Raw genomic sequence first — 22,175 nt, 5'->3', positions numbered from 1 at the left:
GCTGGGTATCGTCCGCATAGCACTGAAAGTTGGGGCAGAGAGCGGCGATGCGGTGGGCAAGGAGTGCCAGATACTGGTTGAACAGCCAGGGAGAGAGGTTAGATCCCTGGGGGACACCACAGGTGGAGAAAAAGATGTCAGAGAGGAAGGACCACAGTTGAACCTGGGAGGGTCGAATGGAAAGGAAAGAGGTCAGCCACGCCAGAGCCTGACCAGTGATACCCAGGTTATCACGGAGACGGTTGAGCAGGATGGCATGGTTGACAGTGTCAAAGGCAGAGGAGAGATCGAGCAGAATGAGAACACACGGAGTGTTGGAGTCGAGGTTCAAGAGCAGGTCCTCACGGATGTTCAGGAGAGCAGTTTCCATGCTTCTGGCAGCTCTGAAGCCAGATTGATGGTCGTGAAGACTACCAACAGATTTAGCATAGAGGTTAAGCTGGGGGATGGCCAGTTTCTCCAGGAGCTTGCCCAGGAAGGGAGTGATAGAGATTGGGCGATAGTTAGCCGGGCAGGATGGGTCGGAAGAGGGTTTCTTAAGAACACTGTGCACAAGGGAGTGCTTGAGGGGGGATGGGAAGACTCCAGAGGCGAAGGAGTGGTTGCAAAAGTCAGCCAGGGCAGGAGCCAGGGAGTCGATGTGGTCCTTGATAGTTTTGGAGGAACAGGATATAAGGCCAAGTGCGTACCTAATACACACTGTGGGCGTTCCCTTTGGCAGCTGTAAAATCTTTTGCCAGAACGCGTTTTCACACACGGCCCTTGTTGAATAAGGGCAGCCCAGTTTGCAGGGCAGAGAATGAGCCACTGGCACAATAGTGCAGTGAAATGTATCCCGATGGATTAAGGCTAGGCCTCCCCCTCTAAAGGGCTGGGGCCTGTCAAGGCGTGGCAATTTATAGGCCTGCGGGAACATCTGTATAATATCAGGGTCTGAGTTCGGAGACAAGCAGGCCTCTGTGAGGCAGAGCAGATCTGGGGCATTCTTTTCTAAAATAGTGTAAATGACAGCCTGGTGCAGCGCTGCTGATCTTGCATTATTAAAAACCCAGTGTAAAGATTGGCCAAAGTACTTCCAGTGGCCTGAGTTATGTTTAAAGTGACTTTACCCTGCATCAGGTTCCCAGCAGCCTTCAATGTAGCCGACTTAACGTGGCTCAGTTGCATGTCTTTCCGTACATGCGGGCACAAGTTAAAAGCAAATACAATTTTGACAAGCTAAAGCAGCGTCTGGGCGCTGGCGCCAGCCTCACCACTGTAACACCTCCTAGGGCAGCCACTTCCCACTTCACAATATGCCCCGGAATTTCGCTTTTGTGACCCTTGTCTCTTTGAGGGACAGCAGTTACATTTATGTTGCACCCCACAGGAAAGCCCACGTGCTCTAATACTACTACGGTGGTGATTTGGTACAGTATTGAAGCCTATTAACATAACATTACGAAAGCGCAGGCCTCCATTCTTGCTTTCAATGAAGCCCACTGAGAGGAAAACTGAAGACCATTGCCCCATGCAGATAAACGAGTAGTGTGGGCCTTGCTGCAATCACTTTTTCTCCTAGAGTGCAATGTTTACACCCAAAGCTGGTCTCGCTGCAGGACAATTTAAATACTTCTACTGCATTCCTTAACCAAACAATATGGTGCACTACATGCAATAGGCTAATATTTAAGCAATACGCTGCGAAAAAGAGGTTGTGGGGGGCATTACCACTGCAGGTAATGCCCAGGGACCCATAGTTATATTTACAGTAATTCCAGTGGTATTTACAAAATATCGCAGGGATTACCTTCTGTTTGATTCAGAGTTTGGTGACATTACCTCTGCTGGTATTCCAGCTTAATACCACCAGAGGGAAGGTCCTTGGGCGGAATGTTGTCAAAGTCTGATTGTTTCGATCTCCAACTCAGGAGTGGAGGTTAAAATTATTACATTGGCCACAAAAGTTATATTTACCACCAGTGGTGTTTTTGGAACAAAGTCTACCTAACTTATAATTACCCCTTTAGTCTTTTCATGTATATGTTTAGCTGGTCACCCTGGAACCAAAAACAGTTATTCCAGGTTTTAATTTGACAAGACTTACGTGAAATTGAGTTTGCATTTTTTGATCAACGGATAAAGGCAACCGTCAACAATCGGAACCAGTATGATGATCAGGATAGGGTTCACCGTCTGTGGTGAATAGAAAAAGGCAGAAGGTACGGTAAGGAATCAGCGTTTCTTTCGGAAATAATATCCGCTGTAGGAGAAAGCCAACCGTGTAACACCCAACACTTGGAAACATACCTGCATCTGATCTGGCTGGATTGTTATGGCTCCCTGAAAAGTGAAATACACATGATTACTTCAAACGTTAGGTGGTCCATTTTGATAAAAAAGGATCCATAAGGAACAAAGCTTTTAAGAAAACCAAGCGTAAGACTTACAAAGTTTCCGTCCATTGTGGTAGCTTGTAAGGTCCATCTTGATCCCTTTAAGAAATAAGAATCCAATGTTAAGAATCTGGGAGGAAAATAATATTTCCGTAATGTACAAAATGCCTCCAAGAGACACTAGCGCTACTCAATTTCTTGCTAAAAGCCTATCACCTGCAAATGAGGGTTCATTTTTCCATTAGCAGGGACCTACCAGGATCACTAGTGACTGCAGCACATACAGGTCCATCTATACTTTTTAGAGCGCTTGCATGCTTTGAATCCCCTTGCCTCTACACAGTATTTACTTAACCTTCACGGATCTTGCACAATGGATTCTCCTAACCGCACCCTTTTTGACTTCTGATAATGTTTAGCCAATAAAATGTGGGGTGGAAGGCAGTTGCATGTGCTTGCCCTTCATAACCTGTAGAAGAACTTCCTAAATTAGCCCGGCATACACCGTTCTGCTTTCCCCCGCATCAGATGAAAAGAGTTCGGAGTTTGTTGGTACATTTGCAAAGTGCCTGGGGGCCAATCCATCAAAATGAGTGGGCCAAGTGTGCTTGCCCTTGGAGAAAAAACTGCATTCTGTGGGTGGGAGATCACAAAGCTGAAACCTCCCAGTCCAATGGCTTTACTTAAGAAGATTTTCCCCACCTGCAACAAAATGTGTCACATGGGCATGCCGCACAGTGGCTACTGCATCGCAGGGAGAACCCTTGGTTCTGCGTGGGATGAGTTGGTGGATCTGACAATCCCTGTACTTGTTTCATCTGCACCGAGACTCCCCTTCAGCAGGATCAGCACAGCGGACACACCAAGGCCATCAGTGGTCTTTCAAAGCCTCCAAAGCATATATTTAAGGTTTTCTAGAATACTCAAAGTGACATAGGTGTGCCGGAGACCGCCTCTGTGGTGGTAACAGTGGTAACGGTGTGGGGTATAAGTCAAGATGACATAGTATAACATATGGCCCTTTCTTTGTACTGAAGATGGGAATGGAGGATCTCAGTGATGTAAGGTGGGATAATCAAAGGAAGAGAACACGGTCTGGGTGCCGTAGGTGGATCAGGAGCCGGCAGGCTTTAGCGTTCTCCTGTTGTTCTGTGCTCTATTCCATACGCTATATACACGCTATATATTTTATATATGTAAAAATAATAATGTACATGGCGTTATTTAAGAAAACACAAAAAAGTAGTAATTTTCTCCAAATAACTATAGCTAACCCTAAGTACTGCAAATTCCTTAAAATTCAAATCTAGAATAATAAAACAAGCATGAGTTGTAAAAACCTTTTTTCAAACCTTACATCAATCTATTTAAGGTTGTGCCTCTGAGGACAGAGCCAGAGAGCATCGAGCAAGATGGCCATATCTCAAATAAGCGCAGCCGAGCCGCAGTAATAGCCTTTTGGAATATCCTAAGGAATTTCTGGCAGTGGGGTAGGAACTCCTGAGCCCCTTGGACAACCTTCCTGCAAGCCGGGGCTTCGTAGTGTCTCGATTCCCTGTGCTCGACAGACTGCAGAGAGTGTGCAGCACAAGTGCCACACTAGGCTTTGTGGTGTGAAGGTACATCAGGCGTCTGTGACCATTGCATGTCAGGAGCTGTGTTTGGCTAATTTGGGTGACAAGGCGTTCTGTTTCGTGTGTTGATGGTACCGCAATGAGCCGGCAATGGGGTCCTGATCTCCTGGATCAAAGCTGCTAGTGGTATTCCGAGGGCGCCATTTTTATGAGTGCGCAGGTGCCCCAGAGTGGGTGGAGTTGATTTCCTCCAAGCTGACCACCATTCTAAAAGCAGGAGAAGAGATGGAGGTGCACTCGTTTATATGAAACAGTATTGGTTGAACTACGCTGGAACACTGCAATTTATATGTTTTTTATTTCGACTCCCTAAGTTAAATGAAAAGAGTGGAGTGTGGAAAGAAAGTGGGGTTCTGTTTAATTAATGTTCCTGGTACTCACTCTGCTTAATGGTGGGTGTCATGCTAGGGTCTGAAGAACACATTGCATTATCTCTCTGTTAAGAAAACCTGCTATGTGTCACCCAAGTGCACCATAGCTACCATGTTTCTACCCAGCCCTAGTGTACCAGTGCCCATGCCCATTGCCCAGGGAACTGGAGATTCCTCGAGCTTATAGTGGGGATGGGAAGACTATGGGGCCGGCTGACACCTCTTAGCTAAGATTGGACTTGCCGTCACTTACTCAGTGATTGGTGGACTGAGGCTCTCATGGGAGCTACTTTTAATGAGTGTGCCCTGGGGTGAAGCTTGAGGAAGGTGCTCCTCAGATGGCAAAGGTACTTTAAATTCAGTGATTGCATATGCTTCCCACGCCATATGTAGTGAATGCCAAAATAGCTTAGGCGGTAGCAGGAGTGGAGCTAAACACCCAGATCATACCATGAAGCACTACCCCCGAATGAAGTGGGCCCCAAAGCAGGGTTTGCCCGTAGAAGACACTAACATCGGAGTGAAAGATTGTACTTTGTGCATATTGATCCCATTTGATTTTCCTACACCTGCAGGAGAGGACACCCACATTGAGTAAGAGGTCCTAGACGTCCTGCAACTTCATCACCTGAATCTTTTGGCCTGCTGCCAGCTGCTATGCTTACAAGGGGCAGGGTCCATTCCCCACAATCTCCACATTGTCCCAGAGGTCTAATACGTAACAACTGTGAAGATTCACTAGGTCTTGCTACTTCTCCCAGAGGGGAGCCCTTTCCAATGAGGCTAGCCAATAGTCCCCCTGGGAGGTAATATGCGGTATAACCTCCCTAAAAACCTGTATCATAACACCCTACCCTCATGGTCACCCTTTTCTCCCACCATTGATAGTGAAACCATGTGCTATTGTAAATCCATGACTGTAACAAAACAAACTGGGATGAAGAAGAACATGAGAAGTATATGGACCAACCATATGCTGAGTCAGCCAAGCACTGTAACGAGGTGGCTCACTGGAGGAGTAAGGAGTGGCAAACAGACTTTCCAGGATGGTGTTGACATTACGCTAGGGCAGTGTCAACAATATAAAGTAGAAAGCAAGAACGGACTAAGGAGATCTCACTGCAGGAACCAGGGGTAAGCGAATGAAACACAGGAAGTTCAAACTTTGAAGGTTGCAGCTGAAGCAGGTCCCTCTCTCCAGGAGGGGGACAAGAAGAACAGGACATTGCTGGAGCATCCTGGAAGCCGGCAGGAAGCTGATTCCCTTGGTGGTGGCGTGACCGCAGAAACGTGGACCGTCGGATCCAGAAATGACACAGAGACCACCAGCCTGCTTCAGAGCCGTGCAAGAAACCAAAAGAGGAAGAGGGTATCAGGTAATAAAATCGTGGCAAAAATGTTGCGGTTAAAAAAAAATCGCGGCAAAAATGCTGTGGTTTGACCCGGTAAAGATGTGCCCCATTATTCTATTTAAGGGGAGCAGGGGTTGGGGGTGTCCCCCGCTCCGCTTATATGGTATAATGGGTCCGGGGGTTGCCAGGGTGTCCCCCGCATCCTTTACATGGATTGCGGCGCAAAAACCACAGCATTTTTGCAGCGATATTTTGTAACCACAGCAATTTTTGCCGCAATTTTATCACATGGAACCAGGAAGAGAGGCCCCTGCGGTTCCGTGAACAACCATAGCCATGTCACAGAGGTACCACAGGTAACAGGAATGGCAGCAGGACTGGATGGGGTCCCATTCATTCAGAGGGCATCAGGAATTATCTCCTTTGTCACAGTGGTCAGCACAATGCCACTGCAAAAGCAGAGGGCATCGGGAGTCCTCTCCCTCGTTGCAGTGGTCTAGCCAATACCACTGCCCAAGCAGAGAGGAAGGAAGCCACCCGCCTCCTCACAGTGACTGACCAAATGCCCCTGATAAACAGGGAACATCAAGAGCTATCTCCCTTGTTGCTGTGACCCAACAAACATCATTAGAGATATAGAAACCAGAAAAGAGGCATATAAGAAAGATATAGCGAACCCTGGAAAAGATATCCACCATCAGAGTGTGAAATGGTAGCCAAACATGACTGTGAACTTCTCTACTTCCTAGAAGGAGTTAAACAGACAAATCCAACTTTTCTGCAAAAGTGTCTAAAGACCACTGTGGAGAACCTGTATAGAAGAGCCAGGTGAGGGGAATCATTAATTTGGTCCTTTGTGATGGGATATTGAAGGGGTGACTTCTGCTATAAGATTGAAGCAGGAAACCAGGAGAAGGGAGTCAATCTCCTGGTGAAGGAGCCTTAAACTTCACTTTAGTAAAAGACTTATGTTTATAGTGTTAGGGTTAAATTATTCGGTTTCTGACAGAGGACGGAGAACATTTAATTTTGATGGACATTCTGCCAGGTCAGCAACATTTTCCCAGTTTGGGGCAGGCAAGCCCCTTTGAAGTAGGGAGAGATAGGTTTTCTTGACTTAATAAAAGTGTGCAGCCCAACAAATGACCCCTCCTTGCCAGTTTCCTTCTTTAACACCCTCACACAACCAAAAGCAAACCAGAATGCATGAATATACTCAGCAGCAGGCTAAGAAAACAGTGGTAAGATCAGAGCCTCTTGCATCTGTGGAACACAGGTGTGCTTCGAGGTCTATGCGGTAGGGGCAGTGGATGGCAACTTTGGAATCCCTTAAACAGAGTGTGGACAACAGGAGCCAGAAACTGGGCACTCTTGTCTATTATGTGGTTGACACATTCATGGCTCTGACTAAGAAACTCTGCAGCAAGATGTCTGAGGTTGAACGGGGCATTTGCGCAACAGAGAGCACCACAACAAAGCTCCAGGGAGAAATAAAGGTGCCAAAAACAAATATCAAAAAGATATTACTTAGGTATGAGGAACTTGAGGGCCACTCCAGACGCAACAACATCTGGGTCTTTGGATTGCCTGTTTCCACATCAATGAAGAAAATTTAAAAATTTCTTGAAAAACTCCTCCTCGAAATGCAGAGGCACCCTAGTGCGTCCCAACCCTTCTTGGTTGAGAGAGCTCACACAGCACCAGGCCGATGGCCTCTCCCGGGGGCTCCTATACCCCATTATTGCCTGATTAGTCAATAACAGTGACTGGGGCACTTTGCTGAAAGAAGCGATAAAGAGGCGGGGCTGAGATCTCAGAGATGCACACTTTCACTCTACCCTGACTTTTGTTGTGCAGTACCGGATGCCCGTAGAGGCTCTCATGAGGCAAAAGCGTTGTTGTGCAATAGAGAGATAAGAAATACATTGCTATTTCTGGCAGAAATTCATGATAACCTCAGGTGGCAAACCTCACTTCTCCACGGACCCAGTTCAGGCAATTGATTTTGCAAAACGACCCGCGCAGAGAAACAAGCATGGTGAGCCGCACAGCTCAAACGCTCCAACATCAAGAAAATCTGCACTAACGTCCTAACTTGGTGTTCTTCTCATAGACCACTTGGGTAGTCTATAACTAGGTTGTTATGTTCAGCTTTCTAGGAACGTGTTACTATAGCTCCTGGCTTTCACCCGGTGTGAGCCGCTGCAGTGGTCAGAGTGCTACCGCTAGCCACAATAAAGTGAAAAGCCACACTTCGTTATGTTCAATGTTTTGAAGGGTTGTTCCCAGTGGGAGAAGCCGGTCAGTTGGTGCTAGTTACTGGTGTGGGAGCAGGGTGGGTGTGGGCACTAGTTGCCAATGCAAACGTAAATTCACTGTGAATATTGTGTACAGGCAACTAACATGCTGCAGGTTTTCTGAGGTGCCTATTGACGGTCCCCCACATGGTTGCAGTGTGCTCCTCTACTATTTTTGATTAACTGCATGATGACTTTGTGTGGTGATTTGCTGAATCCCTGCTCTGGTGGTTTGAATATGGGGATAATTACATGGAATATAAGGGGTCTTACAGATAGTATGAAACATCACGGGAGGATAGCTCAGGGGCAGCATGCTCACCTTGGAAGCAAGCCGACACGGAGCAACGCAGGATCGATCCCCGGGTCCGCGCTTAGAGACCTCTGGGTATTAAGTGAGTTATAAATAACATATCATATCATATCAGCAAATATTATCCTATGCTAACAGGCCGTAAATATACATATGCTTCAGGCAACCCAGTCACAAGAGGTCTAGCAGTTCCCTGCTTCTGTAGGATGTGGTGCACACATTTATCACTCATCATATTTATCTATTTCTAGAGGAGTTGCAACATACATACACTGATCACCACATATGGTGGGTTCACAATCAGCATGAATTCCCACATGCAGCTAAAGAGCAGGGATCCGCAACCAGTGGCTATCAAGATGTTTTGGACTATGACTCCCATCATCCCTCCCCACTGCTTATGCTGAGTAGGGCTGATAGTAGTTGCAGTCCAACTGTCCAAAACATCTAGAGAGCCAAAGGTTGCAGATCCCTTACAGATCCAACGCTTATACCAATTATTGTGTGGAAAAGTAGGGTGTCAAAGCTTGAAACACTAAAAGCACAAGACCAATTGGTCCCAAGGCAGATGACGGCTAGATTAGCCTTTGTGTTTCTATATTCTGGATGCCCACAGGCTTTGGCGCGGTACAAGTACAATAACATAACATTCACCATCATACATGTTACTTAGCACAATGGGCCTTGAGATGATATGACTGATGAGCAAATGCCACAAGAACCCCAGATCTGCCTCTATGCTATTTTTATACACAAATGGCTGAACGCCGCAGATTTCTCAATGTGGCCTCTGTGGCTGCCAGGGGGTGATAGTCAGAATGTGGTATTTGGGCCCTCTATCACCTTTTGAGGCAAGGTTGCAGGGCTTGACTGTCTTTACTGAATCAGAAGATATGCATGCAGGATTGCGTCCTCCCACAAACCATCCTTAAGGTACATGGTCTAATTTCCGAACATTCCTGTACAGGCTGATTTATTGGTCCGTATGAACTGATGACTGATGAATCGGCAAGCACCGGAAGTGTCAATGTATTTCAAACTCTAAATTTTTGGATAATGTATGAGGGTTTATAGCTGAAGACTGGTATAATTGCATGTTACTGTGTTGGGCACTTAATTGTTAAGTTAGTTGACATTTGTAAAGCGCCTACTGCCATTGGCATGGCATAGAAGCGCTTTGATGGATGAACACCCTTTGAAAGACCGCAGTCTGAGCAGACATGTAAATGAAAGGAGCAGAACAATGCGTGCGTGCATTTATTGCCAAATCAGTGATAAGCAGAGAGGACTAGGTTAAAGAAAATGTCTTTAGCCATGCAGCGCATATTGCAAAGGCATAAGGAAGAGTGTTGTGCCAGTGGCTATGTGACAGCTAGACCGCATTTTTCATGGGACTCAGCTGTATTCTATGGATTGCAGTGCGTGAGAGGGGAAGGGTGATGTCAGTCCCATGGCAACTGTTTACAGTTGAGGGTTCTGCTGTACGGTATATGCAGAGCAACCTGCCTCAATGGCTGTCATGCAGTCGACATTCATTTTACATGCACAGTGTAAGGTAACACCCAGATACCATCAGCATGCGTCCTCTTGTCTGAAACCATCTTTTCTTTTTTTTGTTGAGTAGAAAATGCTGAGTTGGCTTCAAGCGCCAAGGTCATAGTGCGTAGTCACCTTATGGAAAATCGAGCTCGTAATCAGTGCCATTGCCAGTCTCCTGTAGTACCTGGCCCTCTAGAAAAAAACACTTGCTAAGCCCCCCAATCCCTCAATCACCAACATACCAGAGTCCCCTGGGTCTCCGATTCCTCAAGGTAGAATTCTGACTTCCTAGTCCATATTGTTTGGGAAGGTAGGGAAACCTGAAGGACAGACTGAGTGCCTGCGGGTGTACACTAGGGAGTGACAGGTCACGGAAAGGTTCTAATGTCCGGAGAGTCCCTCGGGGGAAGAGGGGCTTAAGTTGAGGAGGGCCTAATTTATAAAATGCCAGCATGAGAGGGCTTGGTGAGGTGCTGGGAAAGCTTGAGTGAAGATAGCCTAGAGTTGCTTACATTCAGCTAACAGGTGGGCTCTGGGAGGGGCTACAGAGGCTTTTGGGCACCTGACTCCATTCAGTCTCATTGGCTGGCTCTTGTCGGGCAGCCGGTTCCAGAATGAGTGGGTAGCAAGGCTGATGGATGGGTTGTGAGGATAGCTTGAAGGGGAAGGGGAGATGGAGCGCTGAGAGTTTGTAGGGTGGGTGAGGCTGATGAGGGAGTTGTATTGTCATGCTGGGCCAATGGCTCAGCTTATGTAGACAAGTGTGCAGGTAGGAGGCTGATGGATAGGATACGTAGGTTATATAAGGGGGGAATGAGGCACTGAGAAACCTGTAGGGTGGATGAGGTTGGTGAGGGGGTTGATTGCCATGTTTTGCAAGTGGCCCAGGTTATGTATTCAAGATTGCAGAGGGGAAGGCGAGGTGATCCTCTATGTGGTGGATGGTTACAGGGAGAGAGTTGCAGATTGTGGGTGCTTGTACTGAGAAGGAGGTGCCTTCCATATGAGTTGATTTGGTGGCTGGAATTCCGAGTAGAAGCGCTGAGCCACATCGGAGGTGTCACGTTCGACCTGTAGTGAGTACATTTTTCCTGCATTCATTCAGGTCCTTTGTTGTAGAAGACTCAATGAGTGATACACATCACATTGAAGGAAGTTTGAAGACCTATCGGGAGCTAGTGTAGAACTCAGTGGGAGAAATGTGTTCTCTGGGATCTAAAGGTAGGAGGAGTCTTGCAGCAGCTGCGAGGGTGGAGCTCCTAAGCATAGTGCATTGGCCTTGTCTAGGCGTGAAAGGATGATTGCAAAAACAGTGGTGACGCTGTGTGGAAAGGTCAGGAGAGGAAAGATGTGCCGAAGGATTTGTATGTAGAGGAAACAGCTTTCTAACACTGGGTTGATGTGAGGTGACAGGGTCAGGTTTGAGTACATAATGCTCCCGAGATGTGATACTGTGTTAGAGATGGGTAGGGGAATTGGGGGTCCTAGACAGAGGGGCCAGGAGGTGGGTTGAGTGAGAAGGGGGGATTGTCCCACCTAGCATGATCTTGGTTTTGCCTGGGTTGAGTAGATGGTGATTGCCCGTCATGCAGTGTTCGATCTCGGAGAGGCAAACATAGGATGCATATTGGATAGATGCATTTTGTTCTGTTGATTTTCTCTGAAAATGCAATAACGTTTCTTTTTTTTTTAAAAGAGGGTTTGTGAGGAAAAATAGATATCCTTTGCAGTGTTGCTAAATAATTTAGGCTATTGAGCGACTATGTGGGGGAACTGGGTCTGGGCGTGACCAGTCCTGGAGGGAATGGGAGTTTCAATCATTATATTAGAATGCTCCATTATTAGTACTGATTGGGTTCAGGAAGAGGTATCAAAGGGAGGAGCCTTTCAAGTCAAAGAATATCTATTCTTTGTCTCGCAGATGAAAAGTATGCGCTGCGAAACAACCTTAAGTTATGGAGTAAGCCACAAGGGTACTGTTTCACAGGGCAACTTCAAGAAATAAGACAGTGTCAAACAAGGGGTTCAGTTGACATGTTCTTCCTAAACTCCAAGCAACCATATCTAAGACTCTGAAAAATAATTCATGAATGGAGAGGTCAGGGCCCAGGAGCGAGAAAAACTATCTTTAGTGGTAAAATAAATTAGAAACTAGTAGTGCCTATTTCCGTTGGGGTGAATGTTGTGTGATGGCAGCAATCAGCAAGGTGAACCTGCAGTTGAGGATAATGAGCAAGGTATAGCATTTCGAAATTCATACAGCAAACACCATCAATTTTATGGTGGGTTGAAAAAAGCGTGACAGCAACCTCTTCACCTCAAATGAGAGAGTAGAATAGGTATTCCAGTTAAGCCATAAATGCCACAGCGCTACGTAATAGCCAACCCCGAAAGGTCCCCTCCAGTTCAGATCCACTGAGCAATGCATTGTGGGTATGTGTATTCGCTCAAAAGCACATATCTTGCCCCAACCACAAGAATGTCAGATTATACTGCACTGATGATGCCTAGTAAGGGTGAAACGTGGATGCGGTTATCTGAGTCCTTGAGACTTGCCTGCCTTGGGTGGATAACGCTATGTATAACATAGTGCTACCTTACAAGAGAAAGACAATCTTCTGGATCAAAAGGTTGCTTTTGAGCACATTTGCATGGTTACAATGCAAATGGAGGGGAACCTCCAGGGACGGCTACCGGGTGGCGCTGTGGCAAGCGTGTCGTAGCTGAAATGAAATAGTACACCACTGGAGATATCTTTTTTATCAGATAGGCTGATAAATGAATGTCTGATCTACCAAACATTTAGATGTTTCATATCACTGATTTATTCCCGTTGCACAGCAGTCCATAGTGTTTCCCCTTTCGGTCTCCTGATTTTCAGGGCATGTTTAGTAAAGCCAGATGCCATTAGTGGAACCAGTGGCAGGTTGTTCTCGGCCATTTCCTGCTCTGTCTCTGCTCCTGCCAAGGTCCGCCTCTTTAAGCACTTGGCATGAGGTCTCAGTCGAAGTCAGGGACACGCCATTCCCTCAAAGTCTCTTATGAGTGAATGGCGCGTAAGGGCAAGCGAGGGTGGAAATGCCATGGTGTGACTGTTGTTTGGATGCATAGTCAATACTTTTGTAGCCCATTTCCTAAACTAGGGCCTTTTCCACTCCCTTGATAGTGAAGCATGAACAGAAATGGTGGGACCGTTTGCAGTTCGCAGCTCTGAAGGAGAAGGCATAGATTGGCTGTGCAGGTAACAGTGATAGAGCTAGTCGGCCATCTTTAAGACATGACATGTGTCCTGCACCTTGGTGATAGCTGCCTCTGGCCATCCAATGTCATCAGAGTGTTTTCTTATTTTAAACTCAGCACAGCAGGCAGCTCCTGGAGCACATGTTCCACAACAGCTGTCTTCAGACAGCATTGTCGCAAGGCCGTCCTCTTGAAGCCGTTTGGGAGATCTTAGCCAGGCAATGCCAGGAACTGTCACAGAAACGGGGCACAGGGTCCTTTTGTCACCATTCATTTTAGTGGGATATGGCCTAGGTTACTACCCCTTTTAGAGTGGTGGTCCCAGACCAGCAAAAACATTCCTTCCACATTATCACACTTCCAGCTGACACGCACACACAGGCACACTCACTCAAACACAAACATATACACTCATACTCTCTCTGCGATATTCAAAACAAAATGCACAACTCGTTATGAGGTGACATCCTTTCTTGCTTCTTCGCTTTATATCACAGTCAGTGGTCGAAGTGAAAGGGGACGGTCGGGAGGGGTGTTCCACTACTTTTATTTTTTTACTGTTAACTGCTCCACTACTTTTTGCAACCTTTTTCACCATTACGGCACTGTTCTGTGTGTAGTTACAGTACACACTTCCACACTTTATTACCGGACCGGATATCAGTTACATCTAAAGTGAAAGCTGTTTCAACTCAATTGTCCGTCAACCAGCATGGCTGCACCCTTTGAAAAACGTACTGCACTCTGTCTGCCACCTGAGTCACAGTTCTAGTACTTGTTTGGTACACGTCTACCACTGATCACAGTGACGAATCAAGACTTATTCCCAAGCACCTGCTCAATCCCATCACTTGACGCAGTCTGATTCTTCCCTGTGACTCTTGTGACTGTCATTCTATGTGTAGCGCCTCTGCTAGGCCACTGCCTCCAAGAGACGTCCTTGCTTCGTGGATCGCAGAACTAGGACACGGTGTGTATCACAGAACTAGGACACGGCGTGGATTGCAGAACTAGGACACAGCGTGGATCGCAGAACTTGGACACGGCATGGATCGCAGAACTAGGACACGGCGTGGATCGCAGAACTAGGACACGGCACGGATCGCAGAACTAGGACATGGCATGTATCGTAGAACTAGGACACTGCAAGTGTTATTTGGCTCAAAGAGAAACAGGTAACTTTTAGGGCATCAAAAATGAATTGCACTCATACTCAGCGGGCGGTCCCCTACTTCTAAAGATATGGGGTTTCCCCATTATTTGTCCATTTGTTTGTCAGTCCAGTGTCCGGGGTGTTATCTGCAAATGATTTCGGCTATATTCAAGCATCATTGGCTGTTTGGAGATGTAGTGCAAAAGCAAATTAACGTGCTAGCACTGCCTGCTTCTCCCATCGGACAACGGCTCACAAATATTGAACTCAACTTATAACATAAAACGTTATTCACATGGTTTTCAATAACGCCATCCGCCACATATGGCATTGTCCACGATAAGAAACCAGAGCCATTCTGCCAGTCACCAAAATATAGCTCATAATGTCTGTCAGTATTTCAGGCGCCATAATAAACCATGCTAGTGATTTGTCAGCGGTGAAGGGAAAAAGAGGCATGGTACTTAGTTTCAGGGGACCTGTGATATGATTGCCACACCCAGAGGCGCTGCTAGGGGAGGGGGTTAGGGAGCTATAGCCTCAGGTCTTTTGGTTGTAACCCGGATAGAATCTCAGGGGCTACAACCAAAAGGCTAGCCACACCTAGCCACATAACTTGTTGTCCCTATGCATATTTCTACTTTTAGCCAACTGGCCAAAATCGTCATTTTCTGATGTACTTATCCAAGAAAGGTCGGATGTAAAGGGGGGGCAAAATAACTTGTGGGTGATATTTGTCTTTTTACCCACCCTTTCACCACCCTTGGCCAAGCTAATCCCTTCGAACATTCCCCCCCAACACCTACCCATCTCCACCCGAAACATGCCCTGCACACTTCTGAGTTTCTTGTCTTATCGGATTTTGTGTTTACCTTTCTACAGGAGGCTAGTTCAGGGGTAACATGCTTGTCTTAGAAACACAGCAGCGTGGAGCTGGTCTCCTTCATGAAGTGTGATTTAAGAGCCAAATTAATTTGTTTTACACAAAAACCAAATGTGTTAGCTTTGCCAATGCATGTTTTTAATGAATGGGACTCACAAACGCCTCGCCCCCACTTCCCATGGTGCTCCTTTTCACTACATTTTTTCGTTTTCTCCCTTTTTTTTCTTGTGTTCCGCATTTCACGTACCTTTCCCTGACATTGTTGTTTTCATTACCATACAATGAATTTGCTAAAAAAAAATGGTTGTGTGTCACCATCATTTGTTTTGGAGCCATATGACTCTGTTGAAATATGAATGTAAAAATCATTGAAAGTAGAAATGTCAATGTTTAATGTCAACTTTGAAATTGTTGAAAAGGATTTTCTGTTCTATTTCAGTGTTCTTTTTCTCCCCTCTCTGACACATTTCTTGTTAAATGGAGAAAAACTCCCTATAAACTTTGTTTACCCTTAACTTTGCTCTTCCATGGCTTCAAACCCATCCTTTGTTTACAGCAAGTATCTTTTCTTCTAAATTCAAGAAGCTTTTTGCTTTTTTGAGTTGGTTGAATTTCAACCACGCGTTACCTCCTGCAAAGTTTGGTGAAAACAGCTACAATTATTTCTCTTGTAGAAGAGCGCCAATTTTGTGTATTACATTTCAATATACAAACAAAATGGCCCATTGCCTTCACCAGAGATCTCCAGTTGTCCCTTGTTAGGTTCAAGAGGTCTGGCCAGTTCTGGAGTTTTACCTGACCTCATTTTGGATTCTGGTACTTGTAGTTGTATCGTTTATGCCGGTAAAGCAGGACTACAAGTATTATGCCGAGTTCTTGATCTGACATATTATTTTCTTAAATAATTCCTAATTACTAACTGAAGTATAATATTTGTATACAGTTTTATGTTTGTTTGTTTGTTTGTTTGTTTGTTTGTTTGTTTGTTTGTTTTATTATTTGTATTGCGCACCAGACCCATGGGTATCAGGGCACATTGCATAAGACAATTTACAGCTTAGTTGCACATAAGAGCAGTAAAATACATGTGAGTTATTCAGGAAAAGGAACAATATACATGCTATAGATACAGAAAGATCAAGTAGGAACAACATAACATGTTATGGCTTTAACTGCTGAATTAAACTATGAAGAAATAAATATTCTGACTGATCACAAATGAAAGTGGAAGAAATGTGGGTGGCTCAATTATGCTGAAAAAATGAGCATGCAATTAGGTGAAAATAGCAGGCATCTATGTACTCTCAATGAAGTAGGAAGACAATGCCAAGGCATTTGCCAGGTGCTATGTACTGGTCAGTCAACAAATATTCAGGTAACTTTGAGGTTCAATTCACTTAATGGCAAAGTATTGGTGGCTTGTGGGCTCAAGGTTGTAATTAAAGGCGAATTTTAAACTAGCTATAACGGTATGACTTGCTCTCACATCTGCTTGCTTAGAAATACCACTTTAAAGTAAAGCTCTGCAACATTTCAAGCGTATTACCTGCTGATCATAAAGGGCCCAGAACATGGGGAGCGGAATATACAGGAACAAAACCTTGACCACCATCTTGATTTGCGCAATGAGGCGTTCCTGCAGGAAAACACAAAAATAAGCCTTTTCAGAGAAAAACATGCTGGTAAACAAAAACAAATACACTCACAAACGTCTGTCTTGCACAAAATATTTTCACAGCCTTCCAGCATTATCCATAAGCACCCTGCTGTTTGCAAGCAACCAATCAGTTTGCTTCAAGAGCAGGCTTCACCTCATGGTTTAAGCACACCTTGCAAGCCTTCTGGTGGCCCATCTTGCCTACTTCCCTAGTGAAGTCCTTTGCCCGTTTCCCTCTCCCCACCTCAAACTCCCCAAATATTAAACTGAAACTGACCCACGTAACCCAGTTCAGCAAATGCAGGTTGACTAGCCCCTATGCTCCCGCATAATACTCTTCTCTCGCAGACCACCATAGAAATGAAAGAGGCGCTCCGTCAGAGGCATCACCCACTATTTGCATGGTGGCCATCTTGTTTGTAGTTACTTTGATGCCAAAAACGGGCTGCTGGTTTCATACACCACAATATTTTCCTTTCCAGCAAGTGGCCCTTAGCACCCCAGTTGTTACCGCAAGGTGGAAATGGACAATAAAGCCGTCAGTGCAGGCAGGACAAGACAGTAATGGCTCTTAGACATTTATCTATGGCCCTTACTTCACTTCTGCCTTTAGCCTGGGGTTCCGGGCCATAACCAGCAAGTAAAGCACTTCCCTTTGGGCATTATTGCTTAATTAAACTCACTGATAATTAACCTGGAGAAATATTAACACCAGCAAATTCGTTTTGCTCTATGTATGATTTCCCAGCTAATTTTCGATGGCAGGGCCCTTAATTTGTATATTCCCCGGTACAATTTTTGCATGACCACATTGTTAGTTTTTGGCTGACAAGCATTGCTTTTAACACTAAGTGGAGCAATACTAGTCATATGGATAGTGGTAGATAATGTGTATTTCCACATGGAGATCATTGTTGACTTCCTATCAGCCAATAAGAATGTTCAGAGTGCAGTCAATAACTGTTGGTATTGACAGCATTCTGAACATTCTATCTTCAAAAGTAAACAGGGAAACAACAGTGCAGTTTCCAGGCAAGATATTTTCAACAAAATTCTTCCTCTCTGGGAGGAGCTTGTTTGCTTCAACATGCCATTTAACACAACAAAGCGAAAGCTACAACATGGGAAAATGCTTTCACTTTGTTTAGGGAAATCTTTTACTTTAACATGACACCTTATATGTGCCCATGTTAAACCTACTCCAGTATAACCAACAATTTAAAAGCTTAACTTATGAAGACATTATTAAAATACTACAAAATAAGAACAACATTTAAGTTCCTAACTCAGTTTGTCTATGTATTCATTACTTCACCACAAAAGCTCCAAAACATGCAATGTCACTATGTGCTAATAGCTTTAAAGACATTGCAAGGGTCATTATTGCGTGGGCTAATGACCCTTCCCCAATTTGTGGTCCTCTGCAAACTTGGTGGCGACTCATTATCCTTTGATAATGACCCCTCCCTTGGTCTATAAGACTATATCAATGCACACCCACCTTAGTTATGTGTCATTTCCCCCTAATGTTGTATGCACCTGGCATTATGAAATACTGAAAGGTGAACCTTCCATTCTTCACTTAGTTGCTGTGTGTTACCATTGGGTTCAATTTAATGGAACGAGTCCCAGATGTGTGAGACTTGTCAGTGAAGTGTTTGTTTTGGTCAACTGTACTATTTTGTTTGAAGTGTGCGGATGTTCAGTTTTAAATATGTTAAGACTTGTTATCACTTGCAAACTTCATGCCAGCCAAGAGCTTGGAGATAGCAATGTTTTTTTAATATATTTTTTTTAATTTGCTTTGTGTCTTGTATGAATATTCCATACCACTTATTCAATGTTACATCTTCTGCAAAGCCCTTGGAAATCCATCAACAAAGAAATGGATCTGCAAAGACATGAGTGTCCATCAGAGGTTTGCCTGCCGTACAATTTTACAACAATCTCAAAAGTAGGAAATAGATCCCTAAGGCTCTTTCGAGTTTGTGTTCATGTGCGTTATTTGGGATTGCATTAGTAGTGGCATTGATTGCAAGTTAAAACCTACTAATGATTTTTTATTTCCACTGCCAGCCTGCGCAGCTAAGGGTCTAGCATTGGAGATTGGTCCTTTTATGACAAATTGTATTAATAAATCACTAGAGCAAAGGTTTAGTGCCTCTAAATCTAAACACAAATGTTAATACACCACTCCTGAAAAAGTTGAATCTAGATATATCGGTTTTGCAGAGATATCACCTGATTGCTGGTATTTCATGGCCGGGAAAACTATTGGAGAAGGTTGTTGCTAACCAATTGCAGACCTTCGTGGAAAAGGAGCATTACACAGCAGAATTCGAACTTCTACTGGATCATTTAATTAAAGGCCTGTCCAGTTTTCAAACTCCTTTCTTATGAATTGTTTGTACAATTCGCAGCCATTATTTGATAAGGAGACATTTATACTGTGTGTTTATCTGACACTGCTTGTTACCGCTTAGGTTGAACCGGCTTTTAATTGCATTTTATTAAATCTAGTTGCAATACTTGTTTGCAACACATTACAAACTGCAATTTTATGGTTTGTTTGCCAACCTTGAGAGAGTCTGCATTGACTCTACATGTGAACATTCGGTAAGATATTTTGCGTCAGAGGACATATTATAGAAACTTTACACAGGTGCAAGTGCAGTTTTGCACAGATGTATCACTTTAGCAACGTTTGCTCTAGGGCAAGAACCTATTCTTTCAATAAATTTTTAGATCAGGGCAGAGATTGTCGCAGTGCTAAAACTATGGAAAGCATTGCCCTGTTGCGAAAATGCATATAGTTTTTGCACTAGGTCACTTGTTGCCATAGAGCAAATACTGTGCAAAATGGCTCTTAAACCAGAGCAAAGTTTCTTTAATCTCTGCACCAGGCTGTTTTTGAGACAAAGGGCCTGATATACACAAAAAAAAAATTCAATGGGACTTTCCCATGTTAAAACATTTTTGTAAATCAGGCCCAAAGTATTGAAGGGGTGACGATAGAACATGTATTGTGAGGAATAAAATACCCCCCCCCAACCATATGCCAAAATTATCATGGGGGTCACCTTGGAATTCCGAAGCCTTATAAATGAAATCATCAGTGACCTATAATATATTTATACTGTACGGTAGCGGATACTTTATCCCACATACAATGTAAAGTTGTGTGTATTTGTCCCCTCGAGTCATTCCATGGACAGCACATATGGTCCCCTGCTTCTGATAACAAAGATGGTGGCATCCCTCGTGAAAGAGGTCAATTATCCAAACAAGATAGTGATGCAGTATTTTCGGGAAGTAAATACACGGGTATTTGAAATAATCGGCCTGTGCACCTGTGTAATCACATGTTAGCCAGGGTTAAAGCTCGCATGAGAAATCATTCTGGCAATGTAAAAATTGTATGTAACAAATCAGTTTCTGGAGAATTGGAAGGAGAAAGGCAACTAGAAACTGCTGTTCCTCTGATCTGTCTTGTCATGTTATGCCAAATAAAGTTTATAAAGTGCAAAGCCAACACCCTGTAGTGGGCAATGTGGTCCAGAAACAAGTAGCAGAAATGAGGGACGCAGATTCGATCTCTCTAGGCAACGGGTAGGATTTGGGTGACTTTCTAAAGGCTATGTCGGTAGCCTTCAACCTGTGGCTCTCAAGATGTTTTGGACTACAACTCCCATCAGCACTAGCCAAGATAGTAAATGTTGAGGGATCATGAGCGTCGTAATGCAAAACATCTGGACTGCCGCAGGTTGCAGACACTGGGCTCGATGGTTCTGCTAGTTTTGACGGAGCGTATTCCATAGTGTTGCTGCCTGAGCAGGGAAGGCCCACGTGCCCCATTTCACTGTTCCTGTGAGTAGAATTATTATTAGACTGCAGCCACATATCATTTGCACCCGGGGAAGGGCCCTCAGCTAATCAGGTGGCTGGAACAGCAAGCGAGAATACACAAACCTTGCCCACTGTTCCAGCCACCCGAGGCCCTTTAACCTTTTTTTTCAATGCACAGAGGCAACAAGGAGCCTCTCCCTGTTGCTTACTTCCCTGCAGACCTGGAGCATTGCCCTCTGTCCCAGAGCGCCTACCTTCTGGCCGCCGCCATAGACATGGAAAAGGGACTTAGTCCCTTTGCCATATGGTGGTGGGCATCTTTTTTTCATTTTTCATCGGGAGAACGGCTGCACTAGCAGCACAGAGCTCCCGATGAAAAATTGTGAAAGCCATTTGCGCCCCCGGACGAAACCCGGGGTGCGAATGGCTTTCATGCCCTGACAGTAGGGCAGGCTTGGCCTTTAACGGCCCACAGCCCGAGCTGAGGCCATCAGGTCTGCCTTAGCTCGGGCTGGCAGGCCGTTAAAGGCCATGTCCGCCCTCCTTGCAGGGCATGAAAGCCATGTTATTTCTGTTTTTGCTCTATGGAACTTCAGCCTATTAGAGACTATTCTATTGCAGAACATGGTCATTCACTTCAAAAATGTGCTAAAACGTTTTTTAACAAAATTGAATTATTGCTCAATTCATTAGATGGCCTGCTTGCGTCTATTCAGTGCTAGGATAGTTAGGCAGTGGAATAAAATGCCCCCTGCCAGCGTTACACAATCCCTTGCACTTGTCCTACCCTGTTCAATCAAGGTGTGGTGAAAGTCTTTGACATGAGTGTGCATTTCTGAGTCCTGACTTTTGAGAGGCAGGGATGCCCTCAAAAATGTACTGACCAGCCTCCCGCCCTACATCCTTCCAGACAAATGTTGGCACTCAAAGCAGACACAGTGTCACTTGTAACAATGCAGTGCTAATGCCAGTTGTGCAGAGTGCTAGGAGTATATTGGAGCTATTTTCCAACTTCTACACGCAATTTGAGAAGTAGTTTTGCTATTGTCCACATAGCATGAATACTGTGTGAAAGTTACAGATATTCTCTTGACGTTGACCAGCAGTGGTGAGCTCCAACATAGGCAGATGTCCTCCTTTTTCTTAATCTGAAAATGACTGGAGACCTTTCCCCTTACTGTGGGTTGTGTCCTATTGCTATTGCTATTGCATCCTGCAAACAGCGTGGATGTCGCAGAAACCTGTGATGGACTCACATCATACTTTTCTTTAGCCCAGTCCATCCAGTGCTCCCTCTTAGGAATTGCCTTGCTGCGGTTCCGAAACCTGTTCTTAATCGCGAACTGTGAAGAAAGGGACACCATAAAAGTGTGTTACATAGCAACCACAAAAATGCAACAGTAACATTGAAATCTAAACTATGGATAGTACCTGAGTATTTCCAGTGAGATATTTTGTTATTTTCTGAGATGTCATGCCTCGCCTTGGAAATTCTGCAAGCCATCTACTTAAGAT

The 22,175-nt window shown here is 44.8% G+C and overlaps 1 protein-coding gene across 1 annotated transcript in view; it reads right to left on the bottom strand.

Moving 5' to 3' along the window:
* SLC15A1 (solute carrier family 15 member 1) overlaps positions 1 to 22,175 on the bottom strand; it is a 190,658-nt gene that overhangs the window by 56,135 nt on the left and 112,348 nt on the right. The window contains exons 10-14 of the mRNA XM_069640488.1: positions 21,917 to 22,003; positions 16,704 to 16,793; positions 2,430 to 2,474; positions 2,290 to 2,322; positions 2,087 to 2,175 (exon numbers count right to left, since the gene is read on the bottom strand). Coding sequence (XP_069496589.1) covers positions 2,087 to 2,175; positions 2,290 to 2,322; positions 2,430 to 2,474; positions 16,704 to 16,793; positions 21,917 to 22,003 — 344 coding nt within the window. The remainder of the gene's footprint in view (positions 1 to 2,086; positions 2,176 to 2,289; positions 2,323 to 2,429; positions 2,475 to 16,703; positions 16,794 to 21,916; positions 22,004 to 22,175) is intronic.

Source organism: Ambystoma mexicanum, chromosome 7q (genome assembly GCF_040938575.1).
Source record: "Ambystoma mexicanum isolate Mex_15411 chromosome 7q, UKY_AmexF1_1, whole genome shotgun sequence".
Taxonomy (NCBI): Eukaryota; Metazoa; Chordata; class Amphibia; order Caudata; family Ambystomatidae; genus Ambystoma; species Ambystoma mexicanum.
The sequence above is the reverse complement of the archived record's forward strand: the minus strand, read 5'-3'. Positions and strand labels throughout refer to the sequence as shown.